This window comes from Coturnix japonica, chromosome 2, assembly GCF_001577835.2.
Source record: "Coturnix japonica isolate 7356 chromosome 2, Coturnix japonica 2.1, whole genome shotgun sequence".
In the NCBI taxonomy this organism is placed as follows: domain Eukaryota; kingdom Metazoa; phylum Chordata; class Aves; order Galliformes; family Phasianidae; genus Coturnix; species Coturnix japonica.
The window spans coordinates 41,592,883-41,619,786 of record NC_029517.1 but is presented as its reverse complement, the minus strand read 5'-3'; the positions used below and the strand labels follow the sequence as shown (position 1 = coordinate 41,619,786).

At 38.2% G+C, this 26,904-nt stretch overlaps 1 protein-coding gene across 1 annotated transcript in view; it reads right to left on the bottom strand.

The window, feature by feature from the left end:
* ARPP21 (cAMP regulated phosphoprotein 21) overlaps positions 1 to 26,904 on the bottom strand; it is a 122,905-nt gene that overhangs the window by 79,276 nt on the left and 16,725 nt on the right. Inside the window, exons 2-9 of the mRNA XM_015854205.2 lie at positions 13,634 to 13,802; positions 11,813 to 12,018; positions 10,920 to 10,955; positions 10,023 to 10,112; positions 5,850 to 6,000; positions 4,558 to 4,636; positions 3,312 to 3,371; positions 2,226 to 2,366 (exon numbers count right to left, since the gene is read on the bottom strand). Of these exons, the coding sequence (XP_015709691.1) occupies positions 2,226 to 2,366; positions 3,312 to 3,371; positions 4,558 to 4,636; positions 5,850 to 6,000; positions 10,023 to 10,112; positions 10,920 to 10,955; positions 11,813 to 11,980 (725 nt within the window). The 5' untranslated portion in view covers positions 11,981 to 12,018; positions 13,634 to 13,802. The remainder of the gene's footprint in view (positions 1 to 2,225; positions 2,367 to 3,311; positions 3,372 to 4,557; positions 4,637 to 5,849; positions 6,001 to 10,022; positions 10,113 to 10,919; positions 10,956 to 11,812; positions 12,019 to 13,633; positions 13,803 to 26,904) is intronic.

Genomic DNA, 26,904 nt, shown 5'->3' with positions numbered 1-26,904 from the left:
ATTTTGAACTAAACAAAATTGCTCCTCCTGAGAACAGTGAAACTCAGCACACGTGAAATCACAGTGGATGTTTTCAGATGTGGAACTTCTACAGTATTTGCTGTGGTTAATAAAATCTCATCAGCCCCTATTAATACTGGATAATAACATATATTTTCTGTCAGAGTGAGGAACATGAAACAAACAAACAAAAAAAGCAACGTGCTATCTCCTTCAATTATGGAAAGAAAAAGCCTCTATAAAGCTTTATTTTAGAGCAGTATCACAGTATGGTAAATAACATACTATAAGAGCCATGATGCGATATGAGCTCCATATCATTTAGTTATCTACCTTCAAATCACTACAGAAGGGGGAAAAGTCTGCAGTTCACATGATGCTTACAGGAAAGCCGAGCTCACAGTAACAACAAGCCCACCCACGAGCTGCCCATCAGCAACAGTAAACAGGTTTGCCCTCTCATTCTCAACATGCAAGAAGCTGCAGCTTCCCCAAAACACTTGGACAGTTTTTGCTATTGAAAGGGGCTTCAGTGTTCTCCCCAAATGTGCTGTTCCAGTGCTACCAATATGAGATGTGCAGCCACGCAGACAGGCAAAACATTACCAGATACCAATGTGATATTATCACCAGGAGAAGGCAATGCAGTGAGATCTGTAGTTCTTGCACTCCAGAGGTGAAAGATATAAAGGGAAAATGAATAACAGTAAAGACAAAGAAATGCCTATAAATCATTAAAATACAATCAAATGTGTTTTAAGATTCTTTTTTTTCTCATTTACAGTTTAGGAATGAGCACTAGTTTGCTGCATACCCAGCTTTCTTTATTCATATCCAAACACAGCCATTGCACACGGGCAGGTGTTATCAGATCCTGAGGCTACGAGTTAGCAGCTTAAGTATTAGCTTTATTGAGTTACTGTAATTCTCTTGACTTCTGAAAATCAGACCTCTGGAGCACAGTTTATTTAAACCTTTAAAAATATCTATGTCTAAGTGTTATTTTACAGGTGTCTGAGTACCACAGGGGTGGCCCAAGAGAAGGATCTTAAATTACTTCACATAGACAGAAGGTTCTTAGGGCTCAGAGAAATAAGAAATACCATTGTGCTAGAGGGGCTACCCACTTCTGCAAGATCGAAACCTGAGCATTCTATGATACAAATACATATATGTATTAATATATATATATTTTATAACGTGCTATTACCTTATATCTGTATTATGTAGACACATACTCTCAGCACCTGAGTCTCTAAGTAAATCACCTAACTACTGGATATGCAAATGAAATAAAGGTTTTTATTTGCGCTACTAATTGAATACAGGAAGTACACAATTTTCAAATGGGGCATTCCTGTTCCAATACCAGATACCAAAACTTAATTACCTGGCAGTAATTACTTCCTCTTCATTATATTTTTTATAGGAAAAGAGAGAGAGTAAGACCTTTGTTTCCATTATGGTTAATGTACATGTGGCACCTGGCAGAAGAAGCAGTGCTGACAGGCATGGACATTACTGTATCTTTGCTGAATTAGTCAATAATCTTGTACTGAGCTTTTGCTAGCTTTATACAGGTTCACAGAAGAGAGAAGAAGAAAACATGCCAGCAAATGTTTAACCTGCCAGGAATTCTGCACTGCATTTCAAACATCAGAAGGATTTTATATCCCATAAGAACTTTGTGGTTTCTATGAGATACGAAAATAAAATAAAACTAAAATCAGGAGGAGAAGGGAATTAATAACAGTGACAGGTTGTGGAGGGGAATCAAATGCTACATAATCAGGTTGGGCAGACAATGAATCTTGAAGCAGGGAGAGCCAGAACCAGTGAAGAAGCAACCTTCCAAATACATTTAGGTTATTTGGGAGTATACTTGTATGGTACTAGATGACACATAAAGCAATACACCCATTTCTGCAGTCAACTGGTGGAACTAAGGAGTCAGGGAATACAACATTCCAAGGTGCTGGACAAGATAATTGCAAAGAGCAGGATGGGTTGATTTCCCCTTATTTATCTTTAATCCCCGAAATAAGCTGACAATTAAATAAGCTGTCTGGAGACAACTCTGTCCTCTCCTCCCACCCTAAAAATTGATAAACAGTATTCACACTTAATTAAAAAAATATATGCTTACTGAAAAAAATGTTGCACACTCATAGTACCAACCAGCTCTTGTGAAAGGGAAAGAGGAAAGCACAACAGATTCAACTTACATTCTGGTATTGCTGGTCTTGTTGATAATTACAGATTTCCCAGTTTGATCCACATTGTGATCCATCCCAAAGTAAGCTGCCACTCTGTGTACCAGCATCCTCTGATACGATGACATCTGAGGAAACTTTTTATAGTGATTGCTGGGAAAAAAAAAAAAAAGAAAAAAAAAAAAAAAAAAAAAAGGAAAGAAAGATAATTCCACTGATAATTACATTTTCCTCGGAGCTATAATCAAATGATAACAGCAACGCGTTTCATAACTCAGTGGACAGTAGCCTGAAAATTTTTCCTCTGTGCATTTGCACACTGATGCTGGCTACAAGAAGGCAGAAAAGAGTAAGCCATTATGATTTCCAATAAGCACATTTCCAAGCACTGCAAAGCTCACACTTCATGCTATCAACTCGGCAATGCGTACACTGAGAAGAAAGTGCTCCCTCCCCACCAAATGCACACTCCCTCCACAAACAACACAAAGATTTGCAGAGTCACCAGCAACAGATTTCTGCCCTTCTCCTAAAGGTCAGGCACAGAGCGATGCTGGGGAGATCTAGATTGGCACTTTCTACTCTTTCCTCTCTTTCTGTCAAAACGTTTATTTCCCAAGAGTGCAATTTTTTCCTTTGCTCCTATTCCAACTCACTACTTTTTAAAGCTGTAGGAACAGCTTATTAAACAAAAAACAGTGCAACACTACTCCCCATCCCCCCCAAAGTTTAGTTTTATTTTCCAGCATGTTAAAATAACAGAGCACACAGGGAAACCTGCACGATAGTGTATTTGATTGAGTATGTCTCTTCAGAAATGCCTGTGTCATATCCTCCGTGCTGAAAGCTTGACTAATATTTTTGGATCCAACTGAGCAGAGCCAGTGGAAGCCACTGAAAAGTTATTGCAAGAGGAAAAGGAAAAGGTTTTCATTTACATCCACTGTATATTAAGCAGACACAATGTGTCAGGACATAAAAGCCTGATCTTGCAACATGCCAGTAAAAGGGGCTCAGGTCCACATATGCACATCAATCACTGAGATGAGTTTCTGCATGCACACGCAGCCTCTCAACCAAGGGCAGAGCTCTACTTACTTGTTGTCACTAATAAAATCAATAATTTCCTGTTCCATTTTCAAGAGTATCATCCTGTCCCTGTCAAAAAGAAAAAAGAAAAAAAAAAGAAAAAAAAAAGTAAAAAAAAAAAAGTAAAAAGCAAGGAACTGTAGCATCAACTACCAATAGGCATTTTAGATCAAAGAATGAATATGCCAACATTTGTAAGGCAATTTTTAAAGTGGGGCTGTATCAGTATGTTGCACAGAACAGCTCTGACTGTTGCAGCTACCTCTGGTATTTTCTCACCATTTTCTGATGGAATATGACATTTCCAGCTAGCCTAGCCTCTTTAAGAGATGCTGTCCACATAAATGTCTAATGTTCCATAGGATATGCATCTTTCTGTAGGCAGCGACCATTAAGTGAGAAGACTGTGCGGGCTGATCTGGTTAAGAGCACAGTGGAAATGAACACCATGAACTGGGGCTCCCAGGAGACACTGTTGCATTTCTTACTCCAAATATTCTGCTTTTCAACTCAAAAGTTCTTCAGTGTCTCTTTTTTTCCTCCCTCTTCTGCCAAAAAATTTCTAAGCTCAGCTCCACATGTACTATTTTTGTAAGTCTGACAGTGTCCATCACTCCTTAACTCTTTTGAACTTATGCAAGGCATAAAGCTATTTACCAGCAGTTCTGGGCTGCATACAGCCTGACCTATAGAAAAGCTTACACAGTCTGTAACCTCTTACTTCTAGATTCTCTCTTACATGGCATCTATCTAACAGATTCAATGAAATTAACACATAAAACAATGCATAAATTCATAGCAAATCCTTTCTTTAAGCCTTTAGAGGCAAATTTAACAGATACAGGCTCACTGCTCGAAATGAAAACTGTAGGAATACCAAGAGAATTCAGCACTGTTCACAGGATTTTAATTGTGTACAGCAGCACCAAAAGAAAGCTACTTTATATTCATATACAGATCTTCATTTGCAATTATTACAATATAGTAGCTCTAAAATCACATAGATGTTATATGCAGGAAGGTAAGGACAAAGACCAGATGTCACTGAAAGTGAAATTAAGTGATGGAGGACTGGATGGGGAGGAGGAATCAATGACTTTTAACAGCTTTTTGTCCAATTAGAAACCTACCTTCCTTTACATTTTCCCCCACAGCCTTCTACAGAACTAGTAAAACACAATGTACGGTTTATAGGATTTCTAAGATTGGCAGGTATAATTTCAAAAGGGTTGACTCTAATGAAGGAAATACCTACCTGGGGTTATTCTTTAATGTGTTAATGAGAAACTCATGCAAATCTATCCCAGTGGAGTCTGTGTATTCCTGACTGCAGTCTGAAAAACAAAAATAAATGCTCTGCACTCGTTTATTTTATTTCAACAGTTATGATTAAGCTATACTTTGAACCGAGTTCCATTTTCCAACCACAGCCTGAAAGCATATATTCAGAAAGAAAACATACATTAGGAGTTCCAGTTAAAATAAGTAAATAAAGAGAAATCTAATCTTGGAAACGTGAGGTGGATGCTCATGATTCAACTGTCCCATTCTACAAGACACAGCACCAAAAGTAGACATTGAAAGATAATATTAGCCATTTGAAAATCATGAGAAATCATCAACTCCAAACAAGCCCTTCCCATACTCTTAAACTCCAAAGCTTTTAAAAATGGTTTTACTCATTGCTTTGTATCACTTAATACATTCTGTACACACAGAAAATGAGGCATTGTGCCAGTAGGAATTCTATTAACAGACTGAAAATCCAGTGACACCTGAAAGTAGGCGGGTAATGGGGACGCGTGACAGCAGCCAGAATTAATTTCCCATCATTGCCACACTGCCTGAACCAAAGGTATGCGCAGATCCGCGAGCTGGCGTGAGCTGTGGAGATTTCCTTTGAAGCCAAATGACAATTCACACCAGCTACGGATCTGCACCCAGGTAGGCAACCATTATTTTTTCAGACATTACGCTCTAACTTTGTACCACAGATAAATAAAAATATTTTTAAAAATATGACTTTATTTAGATATAAGATCTATCCTGAAGAAGCTGTAGTAGGGGGCAATAGGTGACAGGTAACTGCAGTATTTGGTAACAACGCAGGTTAAAGGTCAAGGATGCATTTCCTTATAGCACTGGAAAGAAATTCTGACATAGAGAAGTAATACTAACCAAGATTACTCTGCTCTCTACACTGCACAAAAAAACGTATCAGTATATTATCATTAACAGGGAGAAAAAGAACATTAGCCAGAGACATATCCTTTTCATAACTATACATACTTACATATATATACGTTCACACCACCACAGTTAAGAATTCAGAACAAATTATCTTACATGGAAAAAAAAAAACATCCACATCAAACCATTTTGGAAGTTTTCTCACTTTCAAGGCCCAACATCTCTATGAAGAATTCATGCACACATTTCACGTTCTGCATTTCCTCAATGTATGAGGATGTTCCTACTGAGCATTTATACACAAAGAAATGTATACTTATAAGAGTAGTTACAGTAATTTAAATATTTCAAATTCACCTTTTGATAACATTCTGATCTTGTTTTTTTCACTATTTTTATCTTTTTCTTTATTTTTATCTTTCTCCTTTTCTTTCTCAGAGTCATCTTTATTAGTTTTATCTTCCTCTTGCAAACTAGGAAAACTTGAAAGTTGTAGTTGTATTGATTCCTGTTGGGAAGGAAAAGAAAATAACTTTAAGGCCAGATTCAATACAGTTTCTGTGATTCACAACCTGTGGAGACAGGCATTAAACTGCATATGGCTAGAAAAGCTGAAGCCAGGTACATTTCTTTCCTATTTGAAAAATGATTTTCTATCTAGGAGAATAACAACGTCTCAGAAGCCAGATTCTGCTAGTAGGCGATCTGAAATCTATATGCTTTTAGTCTACCTACATTAAGGGCACATTATTCCCAACTTCAATAATTCACTCTCAAGAGTTGTCAAAACAGTGAAATGCATTTCATATGGGTCTCTGTAAGGAACCCTAAAAATTAAGAAATATCACATATATCAAATAACTATCAGTTGGAAAAAGGTCTGAAAAAAGTGACTTTTTCCCCCAGAAAAAGCAAGTTGCAAGTTCACATGAACTCTTTTGTGCATGTAAATGCAGCACCAGCCAGACTGAGCATTGAGGCTCTGACAGAAGAAATATGCCAGAAATTATAAATTCAGTTGTATCCAAAATGGCTTACTGAGCTACTGTACCGCATACTTCATATTTAAAGACGTGCAAATATTCCTTCTGCTGAGGGGGTGAAGTGGGCACTGCAATATTCAAACAAGTTGTGGTAAGCAGCATTCTCTGAGGCATCGCATATCCTCAAAAATGCAGTACTTCAGAAAGACTTGAAAGCATGCTTTAGCTTTAAAAATTAATTAAAATTGAGAATTCAAGCTCGTCGCCTTTTCTGATTTGCTTTAAGGAACTCGTTATTCCCCACTTACAACATCACTTATATTGTGCTCGTTTGAATAAAATGCAAATTGAAATATCTTGAGAAATATAAATAATGCTATGGTAGCTTCTGAAGAAAACAATCTGATTGTACAAAACTTAAGGGAGCAGACTCATGTGTTTATATTTTTGTTGGGGAAAAAAAATCCCAAAGTAACAACGTAAGCTTTTTGTGTAAAAATCGAATTAAGCTGTAGAAAAGCTCCCTGGTAATGCAATATTTAATACAAGAGAGTCCTGCAGGCCTGATACATCTCTGGCATCAGGTAAATGAAATCCAAATTCACCTTTGCTGAAGAAAAGTCAGAGTTTCTTGAATGCTACTAAATTCCCCTACCTCAAAATTTTTCAAAGTATAATAGCATAGCAGAGGTATTGAAAAAATCCCTTATTTTGAAGTATTTTATATATATATATGTATATTATTTTTTTTTTAAAGAAAAGAAACAAAGAAGTCAGACCACTATTAATTTAACTGATGCTTTCAATATTTATTTCTCTTTTTAAGAAACAAAATTTTGGTGTTTTTCTTGTCTTGAGTAAAGAACCACAAGTCAGTCACCATGACACGTGTAAGACAAAATCCTAATGGAACAAGGTAGCAGCATAAACATGCCACAGAAAGACAGGAATTGGGTAATTTCTCAGTCTAATCAAATCTGGCACAGAGGACTCAAGATGAAAGCACTGTAAAGGAGAAACAATGCCTCATTGTCCATATTTATATGAACTACTGTCCTTAATCTTTACCTCTGTTATCTCCAGATGACAATGTTAGCTATGATCTCAGTGTAGACAAAGTATAAGCGGGGGACGGCTGGCCACCTGAGATAAGGGGTGACAGAAAAATGTCTGCTAACCTGCTTGGTTGCACTGAAAGGACTAAGGTTGTACTTGCTTTCTTTCACTTCAAATGGCAGAACAATTTCTCATTCAAACCCCATGCTTGGATCAATCACTGACAAAAGACCCCAAAGGACAGCCCTGACTCTCTGAGCTACCCAGAGCAGAGGAACCTTGCAATTAGCTTTCCAAACAGAGGAGAAAAATGTAACTGGCTGTGCCAATCCCAGGACATTAACCTTAAGCTTCACAACGGCTGCCAACATGCACTTAATGCAATGAAAAACAACAGACTGTGCACATACGCACACACGTGAACATACAGTAAATACTGTCTTACATTTAACATAATGCTTCTACGTTTGTTTGCACTGGAAGAAACACACATGAAGGGCTGCAGAGTCGTGAACGCAAGCTACTGTGTATTTTGTTACATTTTTATTGATTTTGCTCAATAATAAAATACAGTGTTAATAAATACATTGATACAAGGTAAGTATAATGAACAACAAAATAAATGTTCAAATTGCAGTAATACACGTATTGGTCAATAGTATAACATTAAAGGCAACATCCCTTGTAAGTAAGGACATAGTGAACTATCAGGTAAGCGTTCAAGATCAAGTAATACAGGTAAACAGGTGTTTTTTCCTTACACAGGAAAATGAAGGCAAGTATTCAAATATAAATACAAACATCGAGTCTGCAGTACAATCCATACTTTGTAGTTCTGGCAATGTACCGTACATTCTCTGGCAATTAATTTTCTGTGCTTTGTAAACCATTAAGGTTAAATAATAATTTAAAAAAAAAAAAAAAGAAAGAAAAATAAGCTTTTTTCTAAAGTGAAAGCAAAGCAACTGGGTTGGCATAAAGCTTCCTGTACCCTTCAGCCAGTCCAAGGAGGAGGCTGCAGGTCCCATGGCAAAGTTGAGCAATGTTCAGTAGCCAAAGGGCAGCAAGGGCAAAAACGTAATTCTGACCTCATTAATCACACCCAGCTAACCTGGTCTTTACAAAAATGGAAGCTGAGTGCAGGGAACATTTCATCTCCCATTATTGTTTCAGAATGGCCAAGGACACCCCTGCTGTTCCCAGGGGAATCAAGTAGGGTCAGGCTCTGTATGCAGCCAGAGCCCCTCTACCTGGCATCGGGAGGTTCAGTACAGGTCCTGTGCAGTACATTATCAACTACCATGCCATGCTTAGTACAGTCTCTTTATATTTATATTATTCTCCTTTTCATTCTCCAGTAAGTAATAGAAAATACAAATGAAAGCAGAACAAAAGCCACGCATCTTGAGCAACGCATGTTAAGCTAGAAGCATATACCTAGAACAGAACGACTGATAAAATAAAACTATCAACTGCATAAACGTCATTGTAGAGCAGTAGAACATGGAAAAGTCCCCCTGCTAAACAACCTGGTTTTTGGTCTTTCCAAAAAATAAAAAAATAGAAAAATCTCTCCATATACGAGAGGAGAGCTAAATTTGTTTCATTTCAAGTCAACAGAGGAAACTGAAAGTACACTTGAATATGATTTTTGTTTTTGTGCTAGGCTTGCAAGAAGTCACTTCTTCATACTCTCTATGGCTGAACTCGTTTGCACATACGTATCTCAAATTACATATAGGCAGTGCTCATGTTATTTTGGTTTGTGTTTTTTATTCAAGTCTTGTTCTTCGCAGGCAAACAAAGAAGCATATTTAAGGTTTTTCAACTGTGGTATGTTTTTTAAAGTGGGTCCACAAAGACTGCCACCAGCGTTAGGCTCCGGGGTGAAGGGACAGAACTCTACCAGTCACGGGGAATACAACACTACCAGACAGACTCAAAAGACAAGTTTTTGATACTGGATAATCTACACCAAGAGTTTAGGAAACAAATGCCACTTGATAGAGAGCACCCTTGACTTTACCAACATATTCTGGAGAGCAAAGATTTTGTAGATTTTAAGTGAATAGGATGCTGTTATGACCTGGAGTCTCAGAGGACCCAGAAACCAAAGCATATTCATAACTCTATCTGGCACAGCCTCAGAAGAGATAGCCTGAGAGAAAATGACATATTAATATTCTTTTTGATTGTTACTATTTGTTTGTTTTTTAATTTTTGAAACTGAATTCTTTTGAATTCTTTTCCATTTGCTGAAATTTTCAGGGGGTCTGGAAAAAAAAGCAAACAACACCCTGTGACATAATGTAAAACTAATATTTCAAAACAAAGTTCACGCTAAACCAGATAACTTCATAAAAATGTGTTCATTGTCAAATGTAATTTTCCCCCCAAGAAACACACTTCTAAATGCCCAATTAAGTAAAGCAGCCATGCAACAGAACTTGGAGGTCAACCATGCAGCTAACAGCCATGACTGTACACATACCTGATTGTCATGAAGGGTTTCCGCTCCTGGGCGAGAGGATGACTCCTCGCACACAGCAAGACTCCGGACGAGCTTTCCCTTAGCTCCTGACTGAATAAGACAGAAAGAAAACAAGAGAGAAAAAAAACTCCTACTGACCCCAGGTCATATAAACAGCGCATCAGCTGTTCTTAAATATTCTGAACACCTACCTAAATACGTATCCAGTACAGCTTTATCTGACTTACATATGGACAGAAAGCTACTGTAAGCAACGAGCCACATACAAAGGGTAGTAAGTTTCTTTGTGCTTTTAATAATTTCTGCTATGGTTCACTTACTAAATCCTCTAAGAAAGTGGAGTAGGTAAACCAATATTAATAACAAGGAACAAGCTGATAAAACACTCAGCTTTTCCAGATTCTCTGATTGAAAAATAAGCTTTTCATACTGCCCTAGAAGCTCCTTTGCTCCTCTGTACCATCCTCCCTCCACCCTAGTCAACCTGGAACAAGGTGACATCAAAATTAAAACACTAAAATAATACTGAAATGAGCAAACATGAAATGTTTACTATTAAAGCAAAGGGAACGAGTATTTTCCTTCCCCATTGGCACACTCAGTCTAACATAAGCACACGAGCCCAAAAGCATGTAAGTAAAAAGGATAAATAATGGGGTGCCTGACATATCCTACCTAAAGGATCTCCTCTACCTTTGTGTAACACGATTAGAAGTAAAAGAACAACAAAAAAGCAAGGAAAAATATTAATCAAACAAACAAAAAAAAACAAAAACCAAAAAAACATAATTGACCAGCAAAAGGCCATCATTTCAATCGCAGACAGATATCTGAGTGAAATACTCCATCTAACCAAGGTAGCTTATCATGCAATTCCAAACAGACATGGACCCTTACCTTAGATCTCTTTTTCTGCTGGTTTGCACCTCGTTTCTGGGTATGGTAAAAACAAACAAAACAAAAAAAAAGGTAGTTTTCACTTCAGCAGGAAACGGGCATAACAAGAGCATTACCAATAAGAAATAATTAAATCATTTCTAAACCAGTATTTTAATGAAATGCCGATTGCAAGAAACAACTTCCCCAAACCCAGTCTGGAAAGCAGGAAGAACAGAGAATCACCTCTGCTCACTTCACTCGTTTTAAAAACAGTTACAATCAGCACTAACACCGCATGGTGTTTCGTAATTTTTGCATAGAATAGAATTACAAGAAAAGACATACTTAAGTAAGTGCTTCCCCTCTCCAAATTCCTCTTAAATTGTAGTCTCCCCTTTTATTTTATATTCCATTGAGCAAAATGTATTTAGACCCCCTCATTTGACAAAGTCTTCTTGTTAAATTACCTTCTTAGGCTTTGCAAAACAACTTTTTGTTGGCAGTAACACCTACAAACCAAACCACACATTAAGTAATTATTTATTAGTATTACCTGTAAATTCATCAAGGTAGTTTTCTAAATCCCCAAAGAGGGAAAACAGTCAAATATTTCACCAAGCTTTAACACAGACGTGTAGGAATTAACTTCTCAGAAAAATTAATAACATGGACAGCAGCCTAAAGAGCTTGAAAGGTATAACAAATAACAGCATTTATTTTATAGGGAGATAAAAGGACCCAACAAACAAACAAAAGAAAAAAAAAACCAAACAAACAATGAAAAAGAGACAGATCTCAAATTATGAGGGAATAAAATAAGGGAAGCGTAGGCAATGAAAGAGGTCATAGAAACAGAAATGCAATGGCAACACGTCAATGTTTAACGCACACATTCACTATTCCCGTCTTACCTGCAGCTCTGTCTTGCCATCGCTCAGTTTTTCCTCCTTCTCCTCTAGTTCTGAGCTTTCAGATTTATTAAGGATACAGTTGTCTGGGGTCACTTCTGAGATGGCAGACTCCTGCTCTTTTGCAGCTTCCTCCACTGTCTCCTGGTTCAATTTACCTTGCTCAGACATTCTTCCAGACAGAAATTAAAATAACAAGATTTGGTGACCTGAAAGGTCAAGATACCACAACACAAACACACACATAAAAACACCAGGGATGAATTTTTATTTTTTTTTTTTTAACATTCCCAAGCAAGTCATTTCATTCCTTTCAATAAATAAACCAAAGCGAGGAGCTCAGGAGTTGAGAGCTACGTATGCCTCAGCTGAAGCGATGTACTCCACTGACAGCATTGGGAAACAGCAGAATTGACTTGGGAAAATCAAGCAGAGCTCCAAAGAGTGCTGGGGGTGGGAAACAGCTTAAGGCAAGGCTCTGAGACCACTGGGTAGAGGGAGCGGTAGTGAGGGGCTCTACAAAACAACTCAGTGGCACCAGGCAGGGAAGAACCTGCCTTACAGGTGTGGCTGGGATGCCCATGCTCTCCTCCTCTAGATCCTTTTTTTTCCCTTTTGTTTTTTTGTATTTTAAGAAAACAACAGCCTCAAATGAAAGAAAACAAGAAACAAAAGACCAGTGCCAACAATGATATTGTGGCTTTCCAACACTCAGCCATGTTTTTTGCATATAGCAGAAGCCTGTGGTGCTTAATATTGGTTAATAGCAATAATAAAAATTCAGTTGGAGAGGTAATAATTCAATATAAACACGAAATCTAAATTTGGTGATAAAACTCTGCAGGCATCAAACTGACAGCTCCATTATTAAAAGTCTAAACCCCCTTCCCAAGCCCCATGTCACTCTGAAGCGCTGTGGAAATCCTACAGGAAGCCCATGGCAGGTATTTCCAATGATGATATCCTAACCAAACTGCACTTACTCTTGGCTCACTATGAATTGCTGTACCGAAGCTCCAAATGCTTTTCAAAGTTAAAGCCTATTACTATTTCCTTTTCCTTCTCTCACAGCCTCTTCAAGTCTCCCCACTGATCAATTGTCAAGTGAGACTCATGAATGATTTAATAAATTCTTCGTCCCCATCCACTTGGCTTAAGATGCATCTTCAGGAGAAACAACCGCAACTGAGGAGCTATTTCTACAAGTTTTTCACAAGATTTTGCCACTTCTCCACTATGATAAAGTAGCTACTGAGAAAAACCCCACTTTGTCATGCTTCTTTTTACAGCTTCTGATCAATACTCCACAGGTTAGCACTCAGCTTCAATTTCTGTAAAGCTATGCTTTAAGTGAAAAAATGTACTAGTATTCTGTAACCTTATCTGTTCCAGCTTTTGCTTTTGACACGATAAGCAAATAAAACAAAATCTTTCCAACATTACATCAAAATGCTATTTCCTTAGAGAACTGTAAGACAGGAAACTACACGGAATATTCAGCTTATAAATTTGATCGCGGAAAGCCAGCTCAAGCTTTGAGCTGTCCTCATCACCCTGCTCTTCTACCCAGGAGAAGTAATGCTACTGGCTAACCTACAGCTATAGCTGATACTTGAAGCACTTCGCTAAAATTTTAAAGCATGATGAATCATGAGACCAAAAGTTGGTCAGTTAAAAGGTATTTAATTCATCGTGGATTTATAATGACGACGTGCATATACACAAGTTCTATGTGTGCATATCAGCCGCACAGCTCATCTACATGCTCACATAACATTAAAAAACCAGTTACAGCTAAGCAGCTACACTAAAGAAACCATTTACCTGAAAAACTGCTATAAGTCCCACTGTCTTCCTAGCGTCTTCTGTTGCTCTTCGCTAGTTAAGTCCACACAAATGATCAACGACAACTTGAGTCCCATGTCCCCATTAGCAGTTCAGCATGCCAATCTCCATGCTGGTTCTTCAGAGAGTTTGATGGACCATCGTCAACCTGGAAAAAGATGAAAAGTAAATAATGGTAACAGTAACAATCATGGTATGGGTAAGGATGAAGTAGACAAAGACCAGATTTCTAACACTAATGACCAGCTTCAAGTAAATCACTTTCACGGCTTGATCCAGCTCCACCTGTCTCAAAACTGCCTGCTTCTTCTCTAATGAAGGCTAGAGCCGGCTGTTCAAGGCATAACAGCTCCTACGCAAAGAACTAAAATTAACAATTGCATTATGCACTGAAGATTACTCACTTCAATTCTAACCTTTTTTAGTGAATTCCAGCACTTTTCATTAAAAAAAGCACATATACATATTTATATATAAGCTCATCTGTTTGCTTCAACAGAAATCTCTAAGGGCATGAGCAAGAAAGATTTGACTGTTTTTAAACGACAGCTGCTGCTCCAACTAGAATTTAATCTTCAAATAGGACTGAAAATGAGCTAGATGGGGGTTTCTGGAAAGCGACCTCCTTAGCCAGGGAGGTGAACTGAGGTTTAGTAAGCCAAATATAAGTTGAAATGTTTGAGAAGAGGAGGTGGATGAGTTTGAAACTCTACTCCCCAAACAATTCCCAAAAGAACGATCTGCTGTACACATGGAGATCTCCAGGTTATCACTGGAGAAATAAGCCTGAATATTTGCCTCATTGCATTGTATTGACTGCATTGCAACCAACATATGTTGTTCATCAGGAGAGTGTTGGCCAGCTGAATAACAGGTGTGAAATAATGCGAGCATTTTGGGACAAAGCTCATCTGGCAGCCATGACTTTGTGCAGGGCTGACCACTCCTCAGTGATGCCTATTTGCAGAGGTTGAAGCAGTTGGTACACGTGCATAAAAATGGAAAATAGGAAGAAACAGAGTGCACTCTGCTTCAGAAGGAAAACAAAAGCTGAAAATCATCTCAGATTCCTTGCTTACAAGGCACACTGAAAGCCATACCTGGCTGCAGCTGCAAGGCAATACTGGCACCTCACAGGAGCTTCCAGCATTCAAGTGGCAGAATTTCATGACACCGAAACGCAACTCAGCGTTGCACAACATCAAATTCTGCTACCTCCAGAGCCTCAGACATAGAGGAAAACAGCAGACAGCTCTATGCATTCCTACAGCGCCATAAACTTGCATTCAGTACTTTGTGCAGAGTAAGACAAAGTACATGAGCCCACTCATGCCTCAGTATGGTCAGCAGGGCATCTTCAGTTACTTACCTCACTGATAAACGTACTTGCCATGATGAGGGTGGCAACGTAACAACATGGAAATTATGACTAAGCACTCAACTACATGCAAAAATATACTCAATAGACCAACACCCAGAGAGGTGGTGGTGAACCTATCAGAACAAACCCAACACCACCACCATGAACATTTCTAGAAAAAGAGAAAGACACACAGAAAAACCCAAAGTTGTACAGTGAGTTACAGTTTCACCTGGAAAGCAGCCAGGCAGGGGAGATAATATTGCAATCAAACACTTTCCAAACAAGCTAACTGTACCAAAAAAAATCAGAAGACAAACGATTATTCCAGGATTCTTCAATGCATGACGCAGTATGCATTAACTCCTCATAAAACAAACAGAACAAACCAAGAAACCAACCCCAAAGCAAGCAAGCAAAGAATATCGCATCCAGGATGTGACCACCTACAACTCCAACATTGCTCTATGTCACTGATGCTGAACATAATCTTATGCTTCAAAGACATTTCTTCACAAATCCAATTCCCCATGTTGTTAAGATTCCTAATGCTGACATAATTTCTCAATCAAAAAATATGAGAAAAAAATCAGAGAATCTGAAGTTACAACAACTCAAATTTTCCTTGAGAAAGGAATTAAGCAGAAAAATAAGCGTACAGTGCTCAGCTACCATCTATCAAACCTGCAATGATGGTGTTTCTCAGGAAGATGGTTTTTAAAACCTCCAGATTTTACTTCCAGGCAAAAAAAAAATATGGCAAGAAGACAGGTAAAGCTGAGACGTATACCACTGAGTCAAGCTCTTCGTCTTTGCTTAATATAAATTCCCTCCTCCCCCTCCTTTAGGTAATTTACAAGTGATGACTAATCACTTACATACTACAATACGTAAGATAGACACACTTCTGCTTGTTTGGGTGGGTTTCCAAAGGGACTCAGATTTCTATAAAATACTTCAGGGAGGATGCAAATAGCAAAGTGGCATCAGGCAGAACACAGCCATTAGAAGTGAGGCGTTTTGATGGGACACTCATTTCTATTCTCCACACATTCCCAGGATCCCCAGTCACTCAGGGATGAGCACTTCTTGCTACTGTCAGTCCTAAGGTGACAGCTCTGCCATGGAGAAGCATACTGGATCATTCTCCTCCTCGCACATCAGAAATGTCAGCTCTGATTTGACTGTCAGACCTCAGTGCTGGCATGACGCAGGAGGCAGAACACACGCATGTAGAGCTTCCAACCTCAGGAAGACAGGTGGTTTTTGCCTAGCAACAGGCTTTGCTCTTCCACATTGAATAGTGAGTCTTACTTTATACAGTGTTAGGATCTTAGAGGTGGTCTGCAGGAGCCTGCAATAACGTTTGAGCTTCTAATTACTTAATGCAACATGAGCATCGCACACAGCATGGAACAGAAGATACAGGTGCTCACCAAGCTGTTCGTTGAGCATCTTCCAAAGAAACTGCATCATCAGTTAGTGAAGAATTTATAAAGGCCAGCTGATCAGCATATGCTGTAGGATGAAAATGCTGATTTTTCTTGAACTGTTTTCTTTATCAATAGGGCTTTTACTTCAAGAGCTGAGGGTATTGCTGTGCAGGAGCAGATGCTGCCAGAGCCTAAAGAGAAGGGGCTGCAGGAAGGCACGTGCGCTCACATATGCTTGCATAACATGCACGACGCATATGCCCAGAAAAGCCCATAAGAAGATATACGCTTAGATTAACACACGAGTTTAGAAACTATACCAAGATGAGCTGTCAACAACAACAACATAAAAAAAAAAAAAAAAAAGCAGAAGAGAACAACGAGCAAAAGTGTTAGAAAAGCCAAATCACTGAACATCTGATCATCAACTGAAATTAAACAGCAAAGCTTTTAACAAAACCCATGACAGGAGAGTCAATGGTCTCAAAGGTATTGCTCACGTACACTACCAAAAGAGGAATTTTGGGATGCTTATGCTCTGGCATAGCTGCCCAGTGAAGCAGTGGTACCCCATCCCTGGAGGTGCTCAAGGTCGTGTTGTATGGGGCCCTGGGCAGTCTGATCTGGTGGGTGCAGGGACCAGAACTAGATTATTTTTTAAGTCCCTTCCAGCCCAAGCCATTCTATGATTCATTTAATTTCATTAAATGATTAAATTTCATTTAATCATCGTTGTCATGTCCTCTCTCAGAGAAGATAAGCAGTTTTTAAGCCCAAACACTTTAACCAGGAGCAGGCAACACAGCACACCCTGCCTGAGTGATACCCAAATGTATTTTCCAAATAAAGATGTGAAATACAGAGGTAAAAATCACTCTCCCACTATAAGAAGTCAGGCATTACTTCCACTAGGAAACACATACTGCATTCACACTGATTCAAATACAGATTTGATTCATTACTGCTAATCCCTGGAAACCACACGAAATGGACTGAAGCATTACCGCCAAATTATCAGTACGCTCTGCCCTCAGCGGTGTCAAACTCCCTATTACTTGACCCTTACTTAAAAGTTTCAGCATCAAGCAATTCTGTGGCAGTCTCTGGGTTTACATTGAAAACAAAGCTTCAAGTCACTGTCAGCACCCTCAAGCAAAGTGTGAGAATACAAAAACTTGTTAAAAAGAAAAAAATTATAACAAACAAACAAACAACAAATGAAGTAAATCCCAGAGTTTTTATTTTGAATACTCTACTACTCAGTTTTCTTCTGGATCTACATCACTAAACTGGCCATACTCAGTGCTCCCTTCCTGTTTTCCCACAGAAATTCTATCATGCACTTGAAACCTGCCTGCTTAACCTTAAAGCACAAATATTTTTAACAGTGATTGAAGCCTCATTTCTCACCTCCTCTTGGTCTTCACTTTGCCTCCTTCTCCATCATCACCACAAAACAGATGCAGCAATTGCCTACTTTTTTTTTTTTTGCTCCTACATGCCACAGACCTTTGCAGATAGAAGGCTATTTAGATTTATTCACTGTTGGCATTTTAACACTGACTGTCAGATAGCAGAGGCCAATTTTGTTTTTTAGGGCTGGCAGAAACATGAGCATCCTGCAACAGCAGGCTACTAATCCACCTTAAACAATCCAGCAAATAATCCTCAGTAGGAACAGTGGTCAAACGCAATGGAAACAGATGAATCAAACTACTCTGCTTAAAATTCAGATCCTTGAGACATCCAGCTGTCTTTTAAAAAAGAAAAAAGGAGAGAACAGAAGATAAGAGGAACAGCATCCTAGCTGAACTCTGTCTTCAAAGGCATAAAGACCAGCACTGTCTTTCCTCTTAACCTGCACACAAAACCCAGTTTTGATGAATTACAACAGGGATGAGATGATTCTAACAATCAAAAATTACAAAGCATTGTTTCATGGTTTATAATTGATTTCATATTTCAAAGGCATCTTCTTGCTCCCGTGGATTGCCACCAAGATTTTCTGCTTTAATCCCCTGTCAGAAGACCTCATGTCAATGTCATCATCTTCAGCCAAGCAGTAGCAATGATGTTCCCTTTAGCTTGTTTTATTTCTGCAAATCTAGGAGCTTTGCCCAGGAAAATAAATAGTGATGGCCTACAGGGAAAGCCTGTTTACATACTTAGGAAACGGCTAAAAAAATTGCTCTTTTATCTGTTATGATGGCCATTTCCAAGCCTTCCAGGATCAGCATGAAAGATACCAGGTATTGGTTGGTCTGGCTAATAAATGTCAATTGCATTATGATGGCCATTTCCAAGCCTTCCAGGATCAGCATGAAAGACACAAGGTATTGGTTGGTCTGGCTAATAAATGGCAATCACAGCAGTTTATCAGGAGCCAAGCAACTCCCAAACTTTTAACAAGCTAATCCAACATATAAATCAGCACCCTCAGAATGAGATGTTTGCTTTAGCCCAGACTTCACAGCATTGCATATTCAAACATGCATACCAATTTGTGTCTCATTTGTAGACCTAATTTTGACAAATTTCCCTAGAACTGAAGTCATTAAACTACCTGGTCAGACTCTCCTTGTTGGAAAACAGCTCCCATGACTCCAAACACAGAGACGCAGTGGTTCCCAGTCATCCTTTCACTGCATGCAAGTCTTCTGGCAGCACAAACAAGTCATGTAAAGTTTTATTATGACTCCAATAACCAATATAGGCAAATAAATAACTGAAATGGGACCAGAACTCCCTTGGCTCTACTGCTTGGATATCAAAGGCAATTATAACCCAAAGTATTCTTGAAAGACTGATCAGCATTACGTCAGGTTTAGAGGGGTTTCAAAGAGCTCACCAGTAACATGTCAGGATGTCCAAGAGTCTCACTGCCTAGACAGGACACAATCCTCCGCTATCCCATTGCAGACTAGTCTTTTCTACATTTTTCTTCTTGTGGCAATGATCTGACATCTTGATAGTCTTCCAGAAAGAAGAAGGAAACTACTGCAGGAATTGACCAAGTATCACTGATCCTCTCACGCACCTCTCCTGATTTTTTTATACTTCTCCCAATTTATATAATGGTGCCTATATTTCATCCTGACATTTCTTGACAAATTAGGTGCGTTTTCCCTAGCGCTAGCTTAATTGGCAAATCCTGAAAGAAAATAATTGCTAACAGCAAAGCAGCATTATGCTGATGAACCAGACCCACACTACAATTGGCAGAGCAGGCAAACACTGACTGCTGAACAGCAAAAAGCTTTCACATGAGAAACAAAATACATTATATTTCCCCTACAAATTCTCTTTTGGTTACAAGAATTAATATCATAGCTACTCTGTTTTTTTTCCCTAATAGAATTTTCTTAAACAAAACTGGCCTGTAGCTAGAGAAAATTTTTTCTTTCCAGACAAAAGAATTTTAGAAGGCCATAAATCTCCAAGATTTATAAACAACAACACTGAGGTATTTCCCCCTTTCACTTCGCTGATCAGACATTGCATAATTGTACCCTCCATGTGAAGAGACAACTGGTATCAAGCTCGTATTAATGCATGACAAGTTTACCCAACTCATTTTCCAACCAATTTATGTAGCTATAGCTTGAGCCTCTTCTACCAAGGTCAATATATTATCACAGAACCTTCAGAGAGTTGCCAGAGTGTTGCAAGACTGTTCTATAGTTTTTATTATTACATTATTATTTTATTATTATTTTATATTTATTATTATTTTATTTTTACATTGCAGACACACTCCTAACATTTCTTTTTGATCCTGTTTTAGACAGTATATTGAAACAGAAAGTCTAAGCTCTTTGTTTCTTACAAACATGAATAAACCTAGCAGAGCAAAGTCCAGGGCAAACGACTTGTGTAGAAACAATTCCCTCATCATAAAAGCTTATCTTAGTAGCTATCAGTATCCTGCCTAAAATCTTGCATGGAGCAGAAACAGTATCTTAACAACATTCAATCTAATGAGGACCTGCACCTCATTTTGAGCTCTGAATTTCTTGATCACCATCACTTTTCCTTGTCAGATCTATTCCCATTTTTCTCTTTGAAGTCCTTCTGAAGGAAAAGTAAACCACAGCAGAAACAACTTTAGTTATCTTACCGTTCCAACAGCTCAGACAGATTGTAAACATATGTATTACATACAAATATATATTTATACAAGGTATCTGTTCATTTTACATATTTACATTTTATATTTTACTCAATCTATATTTTATTTAAATATCTTAATCTCATTTTGTCAGTCACATTTTGGCTGCTTTTAGGCAATACAGTTAAAAAAAACCCCATACTTTACAAAAGAACACTAAAACATGCCATGGCTTAAATTCAATGCTGTATATTGCCATAGCATGAAAAGAAAAAGAAGGAACAAGAAAACTAAAACTATAACTTAGAAGCTAAATTTGCAACTGATTAAAGGCACGTTATAGCCAATGACGTCATTCTACATCTCAGTAAGCGCTCCAAGCATTTATGCACCAAGTATTCTCAGCTCACGCTCAGTTGCAAAAACAAAGCAATCAATGTCCTCTCAATTCCCCTGCCATCTACAAAAATGCCGTCGGAGATTCCAAGTCTGTGTAACTGCTCATCTTCAGAAAGGTATGGATATACACCGCAGTTAGCAGCACCAGCCCTAGATAGTAGATATTGTAATCAGTGCCTTAAGAAAAGCAAAGTGTCTAACCACAGCAGAAGAAAACTGAACAATTTGAGTATCCTATACTGGCACCCTAACGGTTAGGGAGGGGAAGAAATCTTCAAAAGCAGTTACAACTGGAACTTGATGAACGGCAGAAACCCGCAGAAGTGACGGTTCCTAGAGTGGATTTCAATCTTTGGCTTCTGAAGATATCCTGCCAGAAATCCTGTGGTTTCTGCATTATGTTTGCCTTTTCCAGGGGGTAATTCCAGACTCTGTGTGATATTGTGAACAAAAGAAAAGTCAGAAAAAAAGCATTTGGATGTCTAGTTGTGCTTTTCGGGGAAGAAATTACAACGTGCATGAGAAAGAGAGCTGGGGGGTTTTGTTAAAATGCAATTGCCCACTCACACATGCCTAGCCAGAAGTTTCATGACATATCAACTCATAAATGAGCAATGAATATACAGCAGAAATGAAATACACAAGCCAGCATCTCCAAGGAACGTGTCCTGAAAAACCTTAAGTGGAAAACACATACTTTATCAAAAAAGTACACTCAAAACCCACTCAGAAAAAACACTGAGGGCTTTTCTGAGTACTTTGAATCTTGTTATACGGACTGAAGTCTCCTCAAGTTCAAATATCATTTTAAAAAAATATCTATAATATCCAAAATTGTGTTTACCTGCTGTGAAACAATCTGTCTTACTTGGCACTAGAAACCACTAACTACATCAATGGTCCAAAAATAGCAAGATTTAAATTACAGAATAGAAGTGCAGGACAGAAGTTCTATACGCCATAATACATTCCACTGCCACTGCACAATGGTTGCACCATCACTCTTTTCTCATTGCTGCGCTGAGAATCAAAGTGTAAAAAACAATCTGATTATAAAAAGTAGAACACTGAAATGGGGAATGGAATATATTTTAGTAAAGGTTGAAGGAAAAACACTAGCTCTGCACTGACTATAATAAACAGCCACTTAAAAGACAGACCTCTGCGCTCCAAGTTCTTTAAAGAAAAGTTGTATTTTCAGGTTTTGATGCCAGGTAAACGGGACTTTTGTTTTTGGAGAAGCAAAATATATTCACAAAAATTGAGGCAGCTACCCATAAATGCTCTGAATGTTTAAAGTACTTTGTAACTTCAGATGCACTGAGTTCTCAATCTACAATTTCATGTTGGCTGAATATGAATGTTTAAGTGCCCTACTCTTAGTTGTTTTCTGGAGGCACCTAACAGTTCATCTTCCATTAAGCCCAATGATTTTAGTGACATTTAAGCAACCTGAGCATGATTCTAAGTGCCTCTCACACAGACTACTGTCACCGGTACACTTCTGCTGCCCATTTAAGAATGAAACATCCTTGGATTAAGACTCTTGAAGTACACATTTTATTTCCCATTTGCAAACAATCCTGTTAACGTACAAAAGTTCTCTAAAAACCCAATCATAAAAACACTTGGAAGATAAGTCACATAGCTAAAAATCTGGCCCAATACTCCTGGGTTTCTAGTAAAGGAAGGAAAAAAAACCTGTCCTCTGAAGAAGCTTGAGCACTTTTCCCCTCACTGAGAGTCCAGTAGGATTTCTGTTTTCCTTCTATACATTAAAAACTAAACAAAAGTCCCACCTTGAATGCAGTTCACCAATTTAAACGCATCCTCAGTCTAGGCTGACCTTCCCTTTGCAAGAACTAGAACCGTAACTTTATACAAGGCAGAATCTACTCGGCCAATATTTCTTAATATATAATGCTATGCTTTTGAGCCTCAGGATTTATTTTGATATCCTCAAGATTTTCAAAGGCTGATGAAACATGACAACTATGAGAAAGGGCAAGTCAATAACCACTCTGTCACTGTAAGCTTCTGAGGAACTGTGATCCTTCTCGCAAATCAGCCTTCCTAATAAAGAACTTACCCTAAGCATCATCTAACTACAACATTACAAATTTGTGCCCTTGTTGTTTCACGTAGCATTAGAAACTATCTGCCTTACAACTTCCTTCAAAAGGCAATGAAAGAAGTAAAGCTAGGATCCTGTGTGTTTTGCTTTACTTTGAGTACAGTCTACTAGCAAAACCAATCTTCTAGTTTAATACTGCTTAAAAACCGTCTACCCATTGTACAAAATGAAACACTGAGAAGGGGAAAATCACACCTTCATATAAAATACAAAGAGCAGGAATTGCTTAAAATCAGGTATTTTACATGCCACAGTATAAAAAAAAATACATATAGTACTTATTAAGTATGGTTTATAAACCCCCAAAAAAGCAAATAACTTCAATTTCATTATGTGTTTAGAACACCCAAGAACTTGTTAAGTACAGGTGTTGACTATAAGCACCAGTTTTAGCAGATATCAGCAGGAACAACTGTAAATCATCACACACCAACAACTCTGATGGAGATTCACTGAACTTGCAATAATGCATGACTTTCAAGTACGTACGATTGAATGAAATTGTTCAACCTAATGAAAAAAACATAGCCCAAAATACCAAGTATTTTCTCATTGAAAAAAATGTCAATAAAACTAGTAATTATTTGACAGTGTTAAAATGATAGTATGATCTGAAAACAAACCTAAGGAAAGACTTTTAAAAACAATTTCCTCATTAAAATATGTTTGAGATTAGCTTCAGTTGACTTTAAAAATTACTTATTTTTCAAAATACTTCTGATACCTACAGCATAAATTTCTATTTCCGAACAACATTCTCTGCTTTGTCCTTAAAATACGAAGACCAAGTTGACTTTACAAATCAGCACCAGCTTCTATACACAAGTACAATACATACAAAATAGCCACACAAGTGACATATGCCCCTAGAAGTGCAACAGGAGGAAGTTACTTATTAAAACCACCAGATAACTCAGGAAATAAAGTGTCTAGCAGCAAGTCCAGCGCTGTAATTTACTCTGTGGTAGTTCCACACCTACCATGAGTCAGAACAATTGTGGGCAGAGTCTGATTAGTTCTCTGACTATTCAAGTAACTCATGTTTAGAAAATTTCTATGATTTAGGAAGGTCAATGAACAAACACAGCAGCAACTCATGGAACCGCACAACACAGACAAGTGTACTGATAACTCAGTTAAAAACCATAGGCTAAATTTGTTTCAAGTCAAGAACCATGCCAGAAAAGCCCTGATCCTTATACAGTCTTCCATGAACAGAGCACTGAAACTACCTTACGCCTGGGAGCTCAGCAAGCTTTATACCTAAGGGCTACTGCTCTGTGCATCAGAGAACAACTAAACAGACAAAATGTCAAAGAACAGCAATTTCTCTCCTTTCTCTGCCTCTTCTGAATCTTCATTCTCGTGAAGAATTACACAAACAGCTCACATAAGAAAAACCATGCAATATAAGACCTCTCTTCTAGTTTATGACCATAAAAATATTTGGTTTTGTTAAATCTTCACCTTGGTCTAGAAGAAAGGAGTCTTGAAGTTGTGACTGTAATAGCCGCTATCTCATAGCACATTCTTCCAGCATCAATCCAAGATGATTAGCAGTTGCAAAGACAGAACTACTGAAATGAAAAGCTGGAGTTCCTTGCAAATACTTCAGAAAATTATTTAGACTATGGTTTTGAAGTCTAATATGTAAGTTTAGCTACAGTAAGATAATGAAGACCCTTAATCATTCATGAATCTTTGAGGAAAGTTGGACACCTAAGCAGCTTGAACTCTCCGGAAAGTCTCAGCTTCTAGTCAATTATCTAACTAAAGGCTTCTGCATCTCAAATGAAATTACATCAAAATGAACAAAATCATTTCAAATGCAAAACTTTGCTGCTGTTTACAAGCTATCATAGAATTGCAGAATTGCAGGGATTGGCAGGGACTGCAAGGGATTGCTGAGCCCAACTCCCTATCTTGCTGCTCCACACAAGATCCCTTCAATTTCAGCAGGAGTCTTAAGAAGACGATGACAGGAGAAAGTCTGAAGCATGGCAATAACACTGACCAGAAGCCACCTTCCTCAGTTGAGCAGAAATTATCACACCCTGGCAGGACCTGCTTCAAGACAGCCTTTTAGACTATGTAAGTTACTTCATATGGCTAACAGCTAAAACATTCAAACATTAGAGTCAACATGAACAGGATAAAGGAAGGATGAGGTTGGGAGAGAGCTGGAAGAAGACGCTGACAGCCCAGGAGTCCCACCACAGGATGAGACAACAGATGAACGCTTGCTGTATGACCAGGGCAATTTGCTGATGTCAGCTTCAGCACACACTAGAGGCTTGTTGCCTCAGTTACAGGTTTCAGTAACCCCTGATACCTAGAAATGTAGCTTTGGCAAAAAATTTAAGTACTTCTTTACTTTTGTCTGCAAGCTAAGAGAGTAATATTTCAATCTGTTGTTCTAAAAACATTTATCAGAGACCATTTGGAACTCACTGGGATGGAACACGGTCATAATGGGAGCTTACTGTTTTAGAGTTCTCAATTCACTGCGTACACACAAATTACTATTTCTTCTTCTACCCATTTTTGCTGCAAAAACATTAAAAGAGGGAGGAGAACTGGTTGCTATGCAGAGTTCACAGGGATACTGAGCTGGTACTCATGACCTCATTTTTATCACCAGCAGGCACGAAGAAATTTACATGCTAAAGAAAAAATACATCAATGTTACATTTCAAGAGAGATTTTAAACACACAGAAGTAGAGATTTTCAAAGTGATGATTCCCACAGCATGCATAATGTGTTATAAGGAATATCATCTGTGGGTATATTCAACATTTTATGCCTTAATACATATGTGCAATTCAGCATAGTTCTGATTGTTGGTGGAACCATCAGCAGCCATCCCAACAATCCCACAGCCAACTGCAGAACTGTATTAATGGCGTTCTGGTACGTAATCTCCTTGTTTGTATCAAAAAATAAGGGAAGAAAGGAAAAGTTACGGAAGTTAGGGCAAGAAAAGAGAGGAATAAAGCTATCACTTCTCTGTGCTGTCATTTCCAAGCATGTGGTACACTCAGTTTAAAAAAAAACAATGAGGAGAAACAAGTTTTAGGAATACCAATAATTATACTAAAAGACTTTTAAAACACCTTGCATGTGGTCTTCCATGCATGATACCTGAACCCCACTGTTTGAAGCTGGTGACAGGATGGTGCCACAATTAAAAGTTCTCAAACTAATCAGGAGCTGAATATTTCCTGCCTCCACAACTGTCCTGATTCAGACTACTATACCTATGTTCCTCTCATCAGTGACTGACTGTTTCTTGGCTACCTTGTCTCCTAGCAAAATACTGCATCTCTCGTGCGCTGGTTATGATCTGAGTGTGAAGTGAACGCAACTGCTGTGAAGGCTGTTCTGTTGTGTAATAATTTTTCATAGTTGGGACATCCAAAGAAATAAAAGTATCTGACATTTCAATACATTGCAAATACTTAAACAGGACCTGCTTGTTTGCTGCTCATACAGCTGCATACAACACTCCATCTCAGGATAGACAGAGCTAAGATTAACACCAATACTGGGCAGCCAGTAGGCTTTACAAAACTTAAATCATTATTCCAGACAGACAACATGTGAGTCTGTAAATTCCTCTTATTAGCCTTTTCACCACAGGGGCACTCCAAAAAAACAACTGAAACACAAAGCAAAACATGGTTTCAGAGGTTTCCTTATTCCTGTACCTGTCAAAAAAAAAATCACTTGGCTACGTAGTTTAGGTACATTAGTACTGTAGTAAAGGTACCAATTTGAACATGTAAAGTCAGTGGTAATTAATGTAATTAAAAACT